The following is an 18,951-nucleotide window of genomic DNA, read 5'->3' on the forward strand; positions in this document are numbered from 1 at the left end:
TCCAAGCCTGTACCGGTCATGATACCAACCTTTTCCAAAACCCTCAGCACATCCTTGTGCCGTATCCCTCTATACCCATCCTATCCATGTGTTTGTCAAGGTGCCTTTTGAACACCGTTATTGTATCTGCTTTCACAACCTCCCCTGATAACGCGCTCCAGGCACTCACCACCCTCGGCGTAAAAAACCTGCCTTGCACATCTCCTCTAAACTTTGTCCCACGGACCTTAAACCTATGGCCCATGGTGACTGACCCCTCCACCCTGAGAAAGAGTGCCTGCCCATCCACTCTATCCATGCCCCTCATAATGTTGTAGACGTCTATCAGGTCACCCCTCAACCTCCGTCTTTCTAATGAAAACAGTCCGAGTCTATTCAGCCTCTCCACATAGCTAACACCCTCCATACGAGGCAACATCCTGGTATTCCTCCTCTGCACCCTCTCCAAAGCCTCCACATCCTTCTGGTAGTGTGGCGGCCAGAATTGTGTGCAATATTTTAAGTGCGGCCTTACCAAGGTGCTACACAACTTAAGCATTACTTGCCAGTTTTTATACTCGGTGCCCTGTCCAATGAAGGCAGGCATTCCGTATGCTTTCTTGACTACTTTGACCACTTGTGTTGCCACCTTCAAAGATCTGTGGAGATGCACGCCCAGATCTCTCTGACTTTCTATATTCCAAAGCGTTTTACCATTTACGGTATATTTCCCCTCTATGTTAGACCTATCAAAATGCATTAACTCACATTTGTGCGAATTAAACTCCATTTGCCATTTCTCTGCCCAAGTCTCCAATCTATGTCCTGCTGTATCTTCTGACAATTCTCAACACTATCTGCCACTCCACCAACCTCGGTGTCATCCACAAACTTACTGATCAGACTGTCAAAAAAGTCAGCCATGCGCGGCTGTGGGAAAGAATGGTTTAAAATAGTAGGTGTGACACAGTAATCAGTCTTGTATTCAATATGGTGACAATGCAAGGTAGAATTATATATTATCGATTGGCATCCTGTGGTCTCCAATGGGGAAGATCTCATGCAGATAGGAGACTTACCTTGGGTTTCCCAGTAGACCCACTTGTATAGAGGATAAAGAGTGGATGTTCAGCATCAACCCATTCTGGCTCACACTGCTCACTGGCATCCTTCATTAGCACATCCCAGCGCATATCTGTTTCACAGTTCCAGAATAACTTTGAGGAAATCACAAGGAATTAGTGCATTAACAGATTTCAGAGCTTACCATTTTGCTTCCGCTTAAATCACAGAACATTTATTTCTTTATTCGTTCATGGGATGTGGGCGTCGCTGGCTGGGCCAGCATTTATTGCCCATCCCTGAGGGCATTTAAGAGTCACTAACATTGCTGCTGGTCTGGAGTCACGTGTAGGCCAGAACAGGTAAAGATTTCCTTCCCTAAGGGACATCAGATGTTTTTTATGACAATTGACAATGGTTTCATGATCATCTTCAAACTTTTAATTCCAAATTTTTATTGACTCATCCCCAGTCTGTACCAGGTTACCTGGTTACCAGACTGCAACAACTAGGTCCAGGATTAGAAATGGAAATTTGATCTGAACATCATGATGCAGTAACATTTGCTCCCTGTTGTGTATTGTAGAGGACAGCCAGGAACAGGACCAGGTCTGGTTCTAACACCCACAATTGGATAACCAAGGCCGGAATTTTTGCAGAGCCAGAATGGGGTCTCCAGCTGAGGCAACTTGGCACCACAGCCCTGATTCCAGCCATCCCGACCTGAACTGGCGCCCACCATTTTTTCCAGGGACTGGGGAACGGAAGCAGATTGTAGTTTTCACATCCATGGTCCTTGAATGCATTTGGAACTGCTTTCAGCCATATCCAAATTTGGCTGACGGGTTGTCCAAAACTCAACTTGCGCACTTTAGATCTATCAGGGAAAAGTTTCAAGTTAGTGGAGTTCTTTGGAGAGGTAGGGTACTCTTTTGATAGGTTCAAGGACACCTTTGGAAGAGGTCAAGTACCCTTGGGGAGAGGTAAGTTGTCCTTTGGATTGTTAAAAGTAGATGTGAATGTGTGTAAAAATTGAATAGAACATAGAACAGTACAGCACAGAACAGACCCTTCGGCCCTCGATGTTGTGCCGAGCTTTGTCCGAAACTAAGATCAAGCTATCCCACTCCCTGTCATTCTGATGTGCTCCATGTCCCTATCCAATAACTGCTTGAAAGTCCCTAAAGTGTCCGACTCCACGATCACAGCAGGCAGTCCATTCCACGATCTAACCACTCTCTGAGTAAAGAACCTACCTCGGACATCCCTCCTGTATCTCCCACCCCGAACCTTATAGTTACGCCCCCTTGTAACAGCTACATCCACCTGAGGAAATAGTCTCTGAACGTCCACTCTACCTATCCCCCTCATCATCTTATAAACCTCTATTAAGTCGCCTCTCATCCTCCTTCGCTCCAATGAGAAAAGCCCTAGCTCCCTCAACCTTTCCTCATAAGACCTACCCTGACAGAGACAAACACAATTTTAAACCTGGAAAAAAATGAAAGGTTACCGGTTTCAATTCAATTTTGAATTGTAAGTTCCCACATTAAGTTGCCTCGTTTTGAGTCATATCGATTTGAACCCGCCCTATTTCTCTCTGTCTATGCTATCAAACTCTTTCATCGTTCTAAACCCTTATATCATAGTATAATCCTTTATACTTGAAGGAATACAAGAGTAGTCCATGCAACTTGGCCCCATAATTTAACCCTTTTAGTCGCAATATAATTCTGCTGAAGCTGCACCCCATTTCAAGGCCAATAAATACGTAATAGGGTAACACAAGGTTAGAAAGAGGATCTGTGTGAGAGAGCTCGCATAGTCGCCACGCTCCAACGCCATCTTGGGAGTGTAATGGAATACTCTCCACTTACCTGGATGAATGCAGCTCCAAACAAACTCAAGAAGCTCAACACCATCCAGGACAAAGGAACCCCACCACCTGGAGGTTCCCCTCCAAGTTACTCACCATGAATACGCTCAATTAAATTGACAACCTTATTGTAACTGTCAAGGGAGCTGTCAAAGAAACAGTCAATTGATCTGTAAAGCTGCCAAAGCAGCTGTTAAGGAAAATGTCAAAGCTCATAGGAACAGTCAAGATATCAAGGGATTTAAATCTCCTGGCCTTCAAATTCTTTAAAAAACAGCCTGCTGATTTAAAAAAATCAGTGCTTGCCATTTCACTCTGCCTGTTGACATTGACCAAAGGGTTATCATTATAGGATTTGGGCTGCATGACAGATCTCACAACCTATCATTATCATAGTGGGGTGCCTGACAGTTCACAGTTTGATTGACAACTCCAAGTGCTTATAAAGTCTTTGAATTGTGATTACAAATGCAAATGTTTGTTGCTAAAATAAATTAAGTGGCTGAAGAAATGTAATTGTAGTGAATGGGTTTTTATCAATGAGAGTGCTTTTTGTTAAATCGTGAACTCATGAATAGACACTTGGAACATTATTTTATTTCCTCTTAGCATGGATCCTGGCCCATGGTGGATAGTGGGTGAGTTGACATGGAGGGTGTAAGGGTAAAGGATGGCTGGTTGGGGGGAGGCGGGGTGGGATTGGCATTATATAGGAACTCTCATGGGCCATGGAGGTTAGTGGAGGGGCAGAGGTTGGCATGGAGGATTTAAGAGGTCATGGGGCAGGAGGCATGAGGTGGCATTGGTTGGCATGGAGGGGGCTTGGGAACTGTGTGGGAATTAAGGTGTGTGGGGGATGAAGAGGACTAGAGGACGATTTTGTGTTTTGTTATCTTGCAGCTGGTACCAAGTGCCATATCACCGGGGCCGGCTCTCCACCCATCCCACCTCTGCACCCAGCAGGTGGCGTGCTTCCTCCAAGTGGTTTTGGGTGTCAGTGGACGAATCTCTCATCACATCACCAATCCCACCCAGAATGAAAATCTAAACTCCCAGGGTATTCCCTATCCAACATTTCCGATATTAGTATATGACAGCAGCCATGAGCCAAGTTATTCTTGAATTGAATCACCTGCAGGATGTTACAGCAAATTTGACCATGGTTGTTTTTCACCTTGTCACCAAGGTGTTGCACCACAATGCACTTTTTCACGACAAAATCCTCCCTGAAATAAATGATAAATTAACTTGTAAATGAGTATTTTAAACGCAATATGTTCTACTTGTAGCAGGACTTAGATAATGGGAATTCACCCCGCCATCGCTGTCAGAGAGAATGGAGAATTTGGCGCTCACCAAAATTCCATTCAGCTCAGCGGGACGGAGAATCCGCCAGTGTGAACCAACAGAGAATTTTTGCCACAATCACTGCTCCACCATTGCCACTCTCTTTACTGCCCATGGTTTCAAAGGTGGTATTTATTTTCCCAGCTGCTCCCAATGATATGGACATGTTGTCAGGACTTTCCTGTCACACAAGGTGGGTCCCCAGGCGGCAGGACGGGCGAGCCACGCAAAATGCCCTGCACATCGGCGGGACTGTAAAATCCCATTGGCGGCCAATGGCAAGCCCCTTCCGTTGTCGGAAAACATGCCATGGGCCATCTTCTCTTCATCAGCCAAAGCTCAGCCTGGACTGAGTGCTGGGTCTTGCTGACTGTTGTTTCGCTCAAAAGGTAACTTGAGCTCAGGCTCGAAAAGGTGCTCGGGCAGAAATCTCACTTGTCTTTGCACTTCTCCAAAGCATCGTCTGCGATCTGCTTTAGGTTTACAAGCTTTTCTCCTCTGTAGAAGCCATCTAAATGACAGAAAAAAAACAGAAGGGTGAAGTCTCACGGCTCTCTAATACTGATGCTCAAAGCTTTCTGGCATAACCGTTACAACTATTCACCAGAATACGTCGGGAGATTTCAGCGCGCACAGTGAATAATTATACAGGAATAACAGGGAGGCTTCTTACCTGCAGTAATCAGCAATATGCATTGGGAGTCTAAAATTCTCTCAAATAGAGACTCAGCTGAGAAACCTGCAAACTAAATAACAAACACATAAAACAGCTGTAATGACTTCCTTTGTTTAATCAGCACAAAGCTTTAATCAGTTTTAATGAGTACATTGCCCGTGATAGCCAATGAGAATAAATAAAGTGGCTCAAGCCATATCCAAGTTCATATCTTCTGATGTAAGGTGGTTACTCTGATTTGTTGACTCTAGTTTCCCTCACCCAGATGTTGCCATACCTGCTGAATATTCCTTGAGGTTAGGGAATGTGTTCAATGAGAACCCATTTACTTGCCCCCTCACTTCACAACATTTTGTAAAATTTCCACAAATTTCCTTCCTGCACAACTGAAGAGCCAGTTAGAACACGCCAGCAGTAAAGCTAAGTCACTTGTTAGGCGATTAACCGGGCACCTCCTGAGATGAATGCTATAAGACTCTTGTATTAGTTTATTGCAAGCACAACACCGCTGCAAATCCATAATTGATGTCAGAAAATAGTTCTTCATTGAAAAGGTGTTTTATGAAGAACGTACAGCACCCTTCCTAACCTCAATACCCCAGAAACTGAAGCAATGTTTTTCTTTGAGGGGCCCCATATAAAGGTTTTGTTTGGGGGCAGCACGGTGGTGCAATGGTTAGCATTGTTGCCTCACAGCGCCGATGCCCCAGGTTCAATCCCGGCTCTGGGTCACTGTCCGTGTGGAGTTTGCACGTTCTCCCCGTGTTTGCGTGGGTTTCGCCCCCACAACCCAAAGATTTGCAGGGTAGGTGGATTGGCCACATTAAATTGCCCCTTAATGGAAAAAAAATGAATTGGACACTCTGAATATAAAAAAAGATTTAGTTCGAGATTCCTATAGGTTATTCGACAATGATATTAAGTACTGCCATCTTAAGTTGGTGTCAAATTCACATACACCTAACTGGCTCATGACCCCCTGTCTGGCGCATGACCCCTGTCTGGCTCATGACCCTGACTGACTCATGACCCCTGACTGGCTCATGACCCCTGACTGGCTCATGATCCCTGTCTGGCTCATGACCCTGACTGACTCATGACCCCTGACTGGCTCATGACCCCTGACTGGCTCATGACCCCTGACTGACTCATGACCCCTGACTGGCTCATGACCCCTGACTGGCTCATGTCCCCTGTCTGGCTCATGACCCCTGACTGGCTCTTAAATAACCGCTCACTGGCTTGTGACCCCATGAAATTGCATGGGCAGATAGGTCCTAACCCCACGTTGGGTCACAAAATGCTTTGCAGTCAATGAAACAGAGAACTAAATGTAGCCGACCACATCAGCCAACCTTGTCTCCGTAAAAAGAAAATGAGTTGAATGACCAGATGGTCTGTTTTTAGTGGTGTTGTTTGCAGATTAAATGGTGACCAAGGCGCCGGGAGAGCTTTTGTCACGGGCTCATTTACATCCACCCAATGGGATGCACGGTGCTTCACCTTTATGTCTTGCCTGTCAAGCCAAACCCCACCCCCAGAGTGCTAATCTTCTATTCTTGCTGTAGTATCTTGCAATGGTTCTTAACCCCTCACCAGGGATGTATTTACTTAAAGAATTTACTGCCCATTGAGCAGCTGGACATTCCATACGTACCACCACTGAGTGTATTGCTCCTATCCTCGCACACGCCAGCATTGCATATATCAGCTCTGGGATCACTGGCAAGTATATGGCAATCCTGTCTCCTTTCTGCACCCCTATAAAGAGAATAAGATGGTCTGCCATTTATTTATGATCGATTGAAAGATTTTGGATGTCAGGTTTTTGGAGTTAAATCAAAAAGGCTGAAGAACCAGTAGCAGAGCTGTGTGTGCGCGTGTGCTTTGCTTAAAGACAAAAGTGAAATGGAGACTGGATCACATGACACACTTCCTTCCACTGATGTCATGCTACTATCCCTTAAAGGTATATTACAACTGCAGAATGAACAAACCCCAAGAATTATAGAACCCCCTCCTTCGCGACCCCCCCCAGCTCAAACTTCACCTTCTCCAGGGTCAAAACCTCCAGCAGATCCCCCCGCCACACGGAGGCACAGGGTGGAGAGACTGACCCCTGAAATGTTCTTGTCGGATGGCCTGATTTATATTACCCGAAAACTTGTAGCTAAAGCTATAAGTAATTTATGTGGGTCAAATGTATACAAAACAACAGATGAATAACAGTCTGAACATGCACAAGCAACCTCCCTCTCAGCTCCCTAGTCAGTCTGAGGTCACCTGACTCTAACATTCACTTATATATTACTGAGACTCTTAGTGGTCAGTTGGTAAATTACAACGCAATCAGGATATCACTACAAATCCACCCCAACAGGACCTGCCTACGAGCGATCAGCGATGCGAAGGCTAAAACATCCGGCCCCCCCGCTACTCAGGCTGCAACTCAGGCTGGTCCGAATATAGCTCCACATGAAAGACCCCCGAGATTGTGCTACATACCGTCCTCCAAAATCTTTCCAGCTTTGGGCAGGACCAAAACATGTGAACATGGTTTGTGGGGCGCCTCCCACATCGCTCACAGACATCCTCCACCCCCTCAAATAGCCTGCTCATCTTTGTGGATAAGAGGTTGAATAAACTCGGTTTGTTCTCACTGGAACGACAGAGGTTGAGGGGTGACCTGATAGAGGTCTTCAAAATTATGAGGGGCATAGACAGAGTGGATAGTCAGATACTATTTCCCATTTCCCAGGGTAAAGGGGTCAATTACTAGGAGGCATCGGTTTAAGGTGCGAGGGGCAAGGTTTAGAGGAGATGTACGAAGCAGGTTTTTTACAGAGGGTAGTGGGTGCCTGGAACTCGCTGCCGGAGAAGGTGGTGGAAGCAGGGACGATAGTGACATTTAAGGGGCATCTTGACAAATACATGAATAGGATGGGAATAGAGGGATACGGACCCCGGAAGTGTAGAAGGTTTTCGTTTAGATGGGCAGCATGGTCGGCTTGGAGGACCGAAGGGCTTGTTCCTGTACTGTACTTGTCTTTGTTTATTGTTCTTTGTTCGTGATTTGGTGAGGTGCATACTGTGCACGACTTTCAACTGTATCAGCCCCAGCCTCGCACACGAGGTTGAGGCATTTACCCTCCACAGCAAAATCCAATTTCCATCCCCAAACCCCCCAGCTCCTCCTCCCACTTTGCCTTAATCCCCTCCGTAGACACCCTGTCCTCCTCCAGGATCCTCCCATAGATCGCCAAATACAGCCCCCTCTCCAGCCCTCCCGCTGACAGCACCTCCTTCAGCAATGAAGAGGCTGTAGCACAATCAATCACTCACGAGACAAGATGAGAAGGAGTCGAACGATGGCTTTATTACACAGACTTGTTCCCCAGCAGCACAGTTACAGAATGCGGCTGCTGGGAGAACCCGCGCTCTTATACTCCGCCTTACTGGATGGAGCCAGTAGGCGGCTGATCCAATCGGGATCCAGCGTCTATCCACCAATTGCCTCTCGGCATCACAGGGTACCTTAATACCCCTAATACATACCACCACATTCACCCCTTGTTAAAAAAGAACCCGCAGGGTAGTAGTGGGCCGTATGGTGGTAGGGGTTTACAGTCGGTACCTAGGATGCCGCTAATACGGCGGCTATGCTCCGATATCAACTACTACTACTACTTACAATGCCGCTTTTACTGGGCAACCCAAAAAAAAATTATTTACAAAGGCATTTCTTGCTTTACTATGCTGATTCGATGAGTCGAATGGGTGCCTTGGTTGTCCTTGCCGATCGTCTTAGCCCCGGTGGTGATGCAGGCGCTGGTTCGGGCCCCGTCATCTCTGGGAGCGCGCGATGCCTCTTCCCGCTCCAATACCCCTATTTGGGGCAAGGGGGAGGACCGATCCACCCGGGAAGGGGGCAGCTGTGGGGTGCGCCGGTGGGAGGGAGGGGGTGATTGGTGTTGGGGGTGTGTGTGTGGCCCCAGAGGAGGTGACTGGTGTTGGGGGGGGGGGTGGCTTCGGCGGGTGGCAGGTCCCGCAGGGAGACCGTGTCCTGTCGGCCGTCGGGATACGCCACGAAGGCATATTGAGGGTTCGCTTGGAGGAGATGAACCCTCTCGACCAACGGGTCCGATTTGTGTGTCCGCACATGCTTTCGGAGCAGGATGGGTCCCGGGGCTGCCAGCCAGGTCGGAAGTGACGTTCCGGAGGAGGTCTTCCTAAGGAAGACAAGGAGGCGTTCGTGAGGCGTTTGATTCGTTGTTGTACACAGCAGCAACCGGATGGAGTGGAGGGTGTCCGGGAGGACTTCCTGCCAGCGGGAAACTGGGAGACCTCTGGACCGTAGGGCCAGCAGGACGGCCTTCCAGACCGTTCCGTTCTCCCTCTCTACCTGACCGTTCCCCGGGGGTTGTAACTGGTCGTCCTGCTCAAGGCGATGCCCTTGCTGAGCAGGAATTGACGCAGTTTGTCGCTCATGAAGGAGGACCACCTGTCGCTATGTATGTAGGCGGGGAAACCGAACAGTTTAAAGATAGTGCCGAGGGCTCTAATGACCGTGGCCGCGGTTATGTCGGGACAGGGGCTGGCGAAAGGGAACCGGGAGTATTCGTCAATCACGTTCAGGAAGTACGTGTTGCGATCGGTGGAGGGGAGGGGGCCTTTGAAGTCCAGGCTGAGGCGTTCAAAGGGGCGGGAAGCCTTTATCAGGTGCACCCTCTCTGGCCGGTAGAAATGCGGCTTGCACTCTGCGCAGATTTGGCAATTCCTGGTGGCGGTCCTGACGTCCTCGATGGAGTAGGGCAGGTTGCGGGTCTTTACAAAGTGATAGAACCGAGTGACCCCTGGGTGGCAGAGGTCCTCGTGGAGGGTTCGGAGACGGTCCACTTGTGCGTTGGCACATGTGCTGCGGGATAGGGCATCGGACGGCTCGTTCAGCTTCCCAGGACGATACAAGATCTCATAGTTGTAGGTGGAAAGTTCAATCCTCCACCGCAAGATCTTGTCATTCTTGATCTTGCCCCGCTGTGCATTATCGAACATGAAGGCAACCGACCATTGGTCAGTGAGGAGAGTGAATCTCCTACCGGCCAGGTAATGCCTCCAATGTCGCACAGCTTCTACTATGGCCTGGGCCTCCTTTTCCACTGAGGAGTGGCGGATTTCTGAAGCGTGGAGGGTGCATGAAAAAAAGGCCACGGGTCTGCCCGCTTGGTTGAGGGTGGCCGCCAGAGCTACGTTGGACGCGTCGCTAACGACTTGGAATGGGAGGGACTCGTCGATTGCGTGCATCATGGCCTTTGCGATATCTGCTTTGATGCGGCTGAAGGCCTGGCGGGCCTCTGTCGACAGGGGAAAAACCGTGAACTGGATTAGCGGACAGGCCTTGTCCGCGTAGTTGGGGACCCACTGTGCGTAATAAGAGAAAAAGCCCAGGCAGCGTTTCAGGGCCTTGGAGCAGTGAGGGAGGGGGAACTCCATGAGGGGGCGCATGCGTTCGGGGTCTGGGCCTATCACTCCATTTCGCACTACGTAACCGAGGATGGCTAGACAGTTGGTGCTAAACACGCTTTTCTCCCTGTTGTAAGTGAGATTCAAGGCATTCGCGGTCTGGAGGAATTTGCGGAGGTTGGCGACGTAGTCCTGCTGGTCGTGGCCGCAGATGGTGACGTTGTCGAGGTACGGGAACGTGGCCCGCAAACTGTACCGGTCAACCATTCGGTCCATCTCCCGTTGGAAGGCCGAGACCCCGTTAGTGACGCCGAATGGAACCCTTAAAAAATGATAGAGCCGCCCATCTGCTTCGAAAGCAGTGTATTTGCGGTCGCTCGGGCGGATGGGGAGCTGGTGATAGGCGGACTTAAGGTCCACCGTGGAAAAGACCTTGTACTGTGCAATCCGATTGACCATGTCGGATATGCGGGGGAGAGGGTACGCACCCAACTGCGTGTACCTATTGATGGTTTGACTATAGTCTACGACCATCCTCTGCTTCTCCCCGGTCTTTACAACTACCACCTGAGCTCTCCAGGGTCTATTGCTGGCCTGGATTATGCCTTCCCTCAGCAGCCGCTGGACCTCTGACCGGATAAAAGATCGGTCCTGGCCGCTGTACCGTCTGCTCCTAGTGGCGACTGGTTTGCAATCCGGGGTGAGGTTCGCGAACAGGGAAGGCGGATCGACCTTGAGGGTCGCGAGGCTGCAGATAGTGAGTGGGGGTATAGGGCCGCCGAATTTAAACGTTAAACTCTGGAGGTTACACTGAAAATCCAATCCCAGGAGTGTGGCAGCGCAGAGGTGGGGAAGGACGTAAAGCCCGTAGTTCTTGAACTCCCTCCCCTGCACCGTGAGGTTCGCGATGCAGAACCCTTTTATCTCTACAGAATGGGACCCTGCCGCCAAATTTTTTTGATGACTTGGGTGGATCGGAAGGGAACAGCGTCTTACCGTATCGGGATGAATAAAACTCTCCGTGCTCCCAGAGGCGATCAGGCAGGGCGTCTCGTACCCGTTTATAAATACTGTTGTTGCTGTTTGGAGCGTTCAGGGCCGCGACTGGTCGAGGGTCACAGAAGCCAGTCGTAGTTGCTGCATCGGGGCATTTTCTTCAGGCCCCGTGGGCCGTCTATCCCGGGGTCATTAGCCGTCAGCCAAGATGGCAGCGTCCATGGGTCGCACACGGTCGGGGGTGGACAAGATGGCGCCGCCCCTGGATCGCACGTTGCCTGCGGAGCCCAAAATGGTGGCGCCCATCCCTCCCGCATGGAGTCTGGGACCCAAGATGGCGGCGCCCGCTGGCCGCACATGGATCGCTGGGGGGTTTGAATTTGGGGTTCTCCCCCGGAGATTGCGGCTACCCCCCGGGCCTGGCACGCTGCTAAAAAGTGCCCCTTTTTGCCGCACCCTTTACAGAGGGCCGAACGTGCCGGGCAGCGCATTTGGGGGTGTTTCCCTTGCCCACAAAAGTAGCAGCGGGGCCCCCCGGGTGATCTGCCGCTCTGGCAGCGCAGACCTGCGGGGGGGGGGGGCGGGGGGGGGGTGGTGGCGGGGGGTCCCAGGGGTTCGGCCGCGGTCGGGGGCGTAGGCACGGGCGTTCTGCGATGCCACATCGAACGAGGCAGCGAGGGCCCGTGCCTCCTTGAGGCCTAGTGAGTCTCTTTCCAGCAATTGCTGGCGAATTTGGGATGAAAGCATACCTGCCACAAACGGATCTCGGACCAGTAGCTCCGTGTGTTCGTTAGCCAAAACCGATGGGCAGTTGCAGTTTCTCCCCAGTATTAACAGCGCACTGTAGAATTCGTCCAGCGATTCCCTGAGGATTTGCCGTCTCGTCGCGAGCTGGTGGCGTGCATAGACCTGGTTGACGGGCCGAACGTAGATTCTTATCAGCATGGCGAGCGCCACCTGGAAATCGTCCGCATCCTCTATGAGCATGTAGACTTCAGGGCTCACCCTGGCATGCAGGACCTGCATTTTCTGGTCTTCTGTAGGTATGCCGGGGACCGTTCGGAGGTATCCATGAAAACACACTAACCAAAGTTTAAAAGTGGCCGCTGAGTTTGGGCTGATTCGCAGACACTCCGGAATGATTCGGAGCTCCATGTCCTTTAAAGTCTGCGTAATAAATTGAAGCACAATCAATCACTCATGAGACGAGATGAGAAGGAGTCGAACGATGGCTTTATTATGCAGACTTGTTCCCCAGCAGCACAGTTACAGAATGCGGCTGCTGGGAGAACCCGGGCTCTTATACGCACCTTACTGGGTGGAGCCAGTAGGCGGCTGATCCAATCGGGATCCAGAGTCTATTTACCAATAGCCTCTCGGCATCACAGGGTACCTTAATACCCCTAATACATACCACCACAGAGGCCGGCGCTATCAGGGAGGTCAGGAAAACCTTCCTGGCGAAATCCCAAACCTGCACGTATCTAAACCCTTCCCCCTGCGCCAGCCCATACTTCTCTCCCAACTCCTCCAGGCTCGCGAATCAGACCCCAAGAAACAAATCCTTAATTTCCTTGATTCCCCCTCTCATCCCTTCTCCAAATCTCGCATCCATTCTTCTCGGTTCGAACCTATGATTTCCCCCTAATCGACATCGCCTCTGACCCGGCCCCCAGCCTAAAATGTAGCCTGAACTGCCGCCAAATCTTCAATGTGGCCACTACCACCACCAGGCTCACCGAATACCTTCCTGGAGCCATCGAAAGGCGACGCCGTTGCCAGTGCCTGCAACCCCGACCTCCTACACAGGCCCGCCTGCATCTTAACCCATCGGGCCTCCCCCTCCTTACTCCAGTCCCGCACCTTCTCTGCATTCGTCGCTCAATAGTGGTCCAATAAGTTTGGGAGGCCTAGCCACCCCACCTGTCACCCTCTTTGCAGAACCACCCTCCTAATCCTTGCCACCTTCCCCCCCGCAAATGAGCAAGGAGAACAACTTGTCCACCCTCCTGAAGAAGGACTTCGATAAAAAGACCAGCAGGCACTGAAATAAAAACAGGAATCGCGGCAACATATTAATTTTAACTGCCCCAGAACGCAAATGAGCAAGTTCTTCCCGGAGGTGAAGGATAAATGTGAGCGGTGCCAGAGGGGCCCGGCCAACCACACCCACATGTTCTGGGCCTGTCCCAAACTTGCCGGGTTCTGGACAGCGTTCTCTGAGGCAATGTCCAAGATTGTGGGGCTGAGGGTGAAGCCACGCCCAAATGTGGTAATCTTCAGGGTATGGGAGCAGCCAGAGTTACACATGGGGAAGGGGGCCAACGCCCTCGCTTTCGCTTCCCTAATCGCACGCCAGAGAATCCTGCTCGGTTGGCGATCGGCAGCACCACCCACAGCTGCAGGCTGGCTCGCTGAATTTCTCCACCTGGAGAAGATAAAATACGCCATCCGAGGGTCGAAGGAAGGCTTCATTACTGCACAGGGGCAATTTGGCGGCCTGTTCCAAACCTGTTTGAGGCCAGCAGCAGCCAGTAGAGAGGGAAACAGAAGGATCAGAGAGGAGAAAGAACAAAAGACAAGGAAGAATACCAGGGACACACAAGCCAGGGAGTGGGGAGGGGGGCAGAGAGTCTGAGGGATAAAGAGGGATACACGGGGGGGGGGGGGGAGCACACCACGGCTGAAGCCGACAAAGGGAGAAGAAAAAGGGGAGGATCAAGGGGAAGGGGGAGCGCACCCCCTGATCGACCAATGAGGATAGCAAGGGGAGGTGGGCGGGGGAGACGGGGAGGGGCTAGGGACAGGGGGGACTAGGGAGGAGGCCCGGAGGGCGGGGGAGAGGACACGCCAAACTAGACAGCAGCAATCTGTAAATAAAGTAATGTAAGACAAAAGCCTTTTTTTTTCATTACTGTACAATAAATAACCACGAACATCAATGTACTTAATGTTGAAAATGCCTATAAAAAGATTTGTAAAAAAAAATGTTTTAACTGCCTGCACCCAACCCATCAACAAGAGAGGGAGGTTGTCCCACCTTGGCACATCAGCCTCCCCACCAAATTAGTAAAATTATATTTTTGGAGCCTTCCCCAATCCCACGCCACCAAGTACCTAAAGTGGGATGCCGCCAAATGGAATGGCACCCCCCAACCCCCCCCCAACTCCCACCCCTACCCCCGGCTGGGGGACCATGAAATACTCGTTCTTGCCTAAATTCAACTTATAACCCGGGAACGTCCTGAATCTCTGGAGCAGTTCCGTTGTACTCTCCACCAATGTGCTCGGTTCCAAGATATACAATAGCAGATCATTGGCATAGGACACCATATGCTCTCTCCCCCCACCCCCCCACCCCCCACCCCCTCACTAACCCCTTCCACAACTCCGAGCTCCTTAGCGCGATGGTCAAGGGCTCTATAGCCAATGCAAACAACAGAGGGGATATAGGGCACCCCTATCTTGTACCCCCGTGCAATGCAAAGTAGCCCGAGTTCATGCTGTTAGTCCGAGCTCTCGCCATTGGCTCCTTGTACAACAGCTGCATCCATCCTAATTCCAAACCTCTCCAATACCGCCATCAAGTAACCCCATTCTACCCGATGAAACACATTCTCTGCGTCCAGTGCCGCCACCACCTCCATCTCCTTTCCCTTCGCTGGAGACAGGATTGCATTCAGCCGCAAACAGCTGCCTTTCCTTCACGAAACGCGTCAGGTCCGACCCAACCACCTTCGGAAGACATCCCTCCAACCTTGACGCCAGGACCTTGGAATGGGAGGGGACTCAGCACCTCTGCCTCTGCTTTCACTCTGTCAGTGCAACAAACTAACATCCCCATTCCCGCACATTCATGTTGTTAGCACTACCTAAAACAGTCCTGATAATGAAAACCCGACAGAGTATCAATGCCAGCGCACGCTCGGTGACTCGCATGGCCTGTATCTATGCGAATATTCTACCTAATTTTCTGAAAGGAAAATCGACACAAATAGGTTTATTGTAGGCACCATTAACACATTTCATTTGACTTAATATAAGTTGAGGGTTAAACATTTTGATTTCATGTTGCAAACACTCTGAGTTTTTTTTCAGAAAATCAGATTGATTGTCTCCCCCCCTCTTTTGGGCTCTGACTTATTTCCGGAAACTATTATTAATCACTTGGACCCAAGTTTGATTTTCTCATTTTTCGTTATCGTCATTTCTGTACCTGTGAGAAATATCTCCTGATCGCCCTGTATGGAGTGGTTCGCACCAGAAACAGACTTAGGGGCAGCACTATTGCTTCACAGCGCCAGGGTCCCAGGTTTGATTCCCACTTGGGTCACTGACTGTACGGAGTCTGCACGTTCTCCGCGTGTCTGCATCGGTTTCCTCCGGGTGCTACGGTTTCCTCCCACAAGTCATTTAAAATTGTGCTGTAGGGTAATTTGGACATGCTGAATTCTTCCTCTGTGTACCCGAATAGGGTGGCAACTCGGGCTTTTCTCAGTAACTTCATTGCAGTGTTAATATATGGCTACTTGTGACAATAAAGATTATTTTTTTAAAAGACTGTGAAGAACGGTGAGTCTCAGATACATCCTGCCAAAACAATGCACCCACAGTCACTCACTGGAACCACAAAGCTCACTACGCAATATTTCGCTAAATTATACCGTTATGGGGTGTGGGACCACTGGCTGGGCCAACATTTATTGTACAACCCAATAGCCTGTCAACACAGTTGCATGTTAGGTCATTTCAGAGGGTATATCTGAGTCAGTGGGATGCTGTGGATCTGGAGTCACATGTGGGCGGACCGGAGCTCTTCTGAAATAACGGAGCACATCTCACTTGATCTCTTCCCACCGGAACAACAGAACTCTCTTCAATCCGGAATAACAGAGCTCTCTTCCCACTTGAATAACAGAACTCTTTTCCCACTGGAATAACAGAGCTCCCTTCCCACTGGAATAACCAAGCTCCCATCTCACTAGAATAACAGAACTGTCTTCCGACTGGAATAACAGAGCTCTCTTCCCACTGGAATAACAGTGCTCTCTTCCCACTGGAATAGCAGTGATCTCTTCCACTGGAATAACAGAACTGTCTTCCCACTGGAATAACAGATCTCTCTTCTCACTGGTAAAACAGAGATCACTTCCCACTGGAATAACAGAGTTCTCTTCCCACTGGAACAACAGAGCTCCCTTCTCATTGGAATAACAGCGATCTTGTCCCACTGGAATAACAGTGATATCTTCCCACTGGAATAACAGAGATCTCTTCCGACTGGAATAACAGAGCTCTATTCCCACAGGAATAACAGAACTGTCTTCCCACTGGACTAACAGAGCTCTTTTCCCACAGGAATAACAGAGCTCCCTTCCCACTGGAAAAACAGAACAGTCTTCCCACTGGAATAACAGAGCTTCCTTCCCACTGGAATAACAGAGATCTATCCTCACAGGAAGAACAGAACTGTCTTCCCACTGGAATAACAGAGCTCCCTTCTCACTGGAATAACAGTGATATCTTCCCACTGGGATAACAGAGCTCTCCTCCCATTGGAATAACAGCGATCTCTTCCCACTGAAATAACAGAGTTCTCTTCCCACTGGAATAACAGACCTCTCTATCCACTGGAATAAAAGAGCTCTCTTCCCACTGGAATAAAAGACCTCTCTACCCACTGGAATAACAAAGCTCCCTTCTCACTGGAATAACAGGAATTCTCTTCCCACTGGAATAACAGAGCTTTCTTCCCACTGGAGTAACATGGCTCTCTTCCCACTGGAAAAACAGAGCTCTCTTCCCACTGGAAGAGCAGAGCTCTCTCCTCACTGGAATAAAAGAGCTCCGTTCCCACTGGAATAACAGAGCTCCCTTCTCACTGGAATAACAGAGCTTTCTTCCCACTCGAATAACAGAACTGTCTACCCATTGGAACAACACAGCTCCCTTTACTGGAATAACAGAGCTCCCTTCCCACTGGAATAACAGAGCGCTCTTCCCACTGGAATAACAGAGCTCTTTCCCACTGGAATAACAGAGCTCTCTTCCCAATGGAATAACAGTGAGCTTTTCCCACTGGACTAACAGTGATCTTTTCCGACTGGAATAATGGAGCTCTCTTCCCACTGGAATCACAGAGCTCCCTTTCCAGTGGAATAACAGAGCTCCCTTCCCACTGGAATAACAGAGCTCTCTTCCCACTAGAATAACAGAGCTCTCTTCCCACTGGAATAACAGCGATATGTTCCCACTGGAATAACAGAGCTCTCTTCCCACTGGAATAACAGAGCTCGCTTCCCACTGCAAGAACAGAACTGTCTTCCTACTGGAATAACATTACTCGCTACCCACTGGAACAACAGAGCTCTCTTCGCACTGGAATAACAGAACTGTCTTCCTACAGGAATAACAGAGCTCTCTTCTCACTGGAATAACAGAGCTCGCTTCCCACTGGAATAGCAGTGCACTCTTCCCACTGGGATAACAGCAATTTCTTCCCACTGGAATAACAGTCCTCGCTTCCCACTGGAATAACAGCTCCCTTCCCACTGGAATACCCGAGCTCTCTCCCCACTGGAATAACAGCGATCTCTTCTCACTGGAAAAACAGAGCTCTCTTCCCACTTGATTAACAGAGCTGCTTTCCCACCGGAAGAACAGAGCTCCCTTCCCACTGGAATAACAGAGCTCTCTTCCCACTGGTATAACAGAGCTCCATTCCACTGGAATAACAGAGCTCCCTTCGCACTGGAATAACAGAGCTCTCTTCCCACTGGAATAACAGTGCTCACTTCACACTGGAATAACAGAGCTCCTTCCCACTGGTATAAGAGAACTCCTACGCACGGGAATAACAGCGATCTCTTACCACTGGAATAACCCAGCTCTCTTCCCACTGGAATTACAGAGCTCCTTCCCACTGGAATAAAAGAGCTCTCTTCCCACTGGAATAACAGATATCTCTTCCCTCTGGAAAGACAGAGCTCCCTTCCCACTGGAATAACAGAGCTCTCTTCCCACTGGGTTGAAAGAGCTCCCTTCCCACTGGAATAACAGATTTGTCTTCCCACTGGAATAACAGAACTCACTTCCCACTGGACTAACATAGCTCCCTTCCCACTGGAATAACAGTCCTCGCTTCCCACTAGAATAACAGAGCTCCCTCCCCACTGGTATAACAGAGCCTTCTTCCTACTGGAATACTTGAGCTCTCTCCCCACTGGAATAACAGCTATCTCTTCTCATTGGAATATCAGAGCTCCTTCCCACTGGAATAACAGAGCTCTCTTCCCACTGGGTTGAAAGAGCTCTCTTCCCACTGTAATAACAGAACTGTCTTCCTACTGGGATAACAGAACTCACTTCCCACTGGACAAACATAGCTCTCTTCCCACTGGAATAACAGAACTGTCTTCCTACAGGAATAACAGAGCCCTCTTTCCACTGGAATACTGGAGCTCTCTAAACCACTGGAATAACAGCGATCTCTTCTCACTGGAATAACAGAGCTCCTTCTCACTGGAATAACAGAGCTGCTTTCCCACTGGAAGAA

The 18,951-nt window shown here is 49.7% G+C and overlaps 1 protein-coding gene across 1 annotated transcript in view; it reads right to left on the reverse strand.

Annotated features, from left to right (window-relative positions):
- The window catches only part of acss2l (acyl-CoA synthetase short chain family member 2 like), a 274,646-nt gene that overhangs the window by 35,874 nt on the left and 219,821 nt on the right, over positions 1 to 18,951 (reverse strand). The window contains exons 4-8 of the mRNA XM_072468352.1: positions 6,598 to 6,701; positions 4,938 to 5,010; positions 4,700 to 4,775; positions 4,050 to 4,143; positions 1,059 to 1,196 (exon numbers count right to left, since the gene is read on the reverse strand). Coding sequence (XP_072324453.1) covers positions 1,059 to 1,196; positions 4,050 to 4,143; positions 4,700 to 4,775; positions 4,938 to 5,010; positions 6,598 to 6,701 — 485 coding nt within the window. The remainder of the gene's footprint in view (positions 1 to 1,058; positions 1,197 to 4,049; positions 4,144 to 4,699; positions 4,776 to 4,937; positions 5,011 to 6,597; positions 6,702 to 18,951) is intronic.

This window comes from Scyliorhinus torazame, chromosome 11 (genome assembly GCF_047496885.1).
Source record: "Scyliorhinus torazame isolate Kashiwa2021f chromosome 11, sScyTor2.1, whole genome shotgun sequence".
Classification (NCBI taxonomy): Eukaryota; Metazoa; Chordata; class Chondrichthyes; order Carcharhiniformes; family Scyliorhinidae; genus Scyliorhinus; species Scyliorhinus torazame.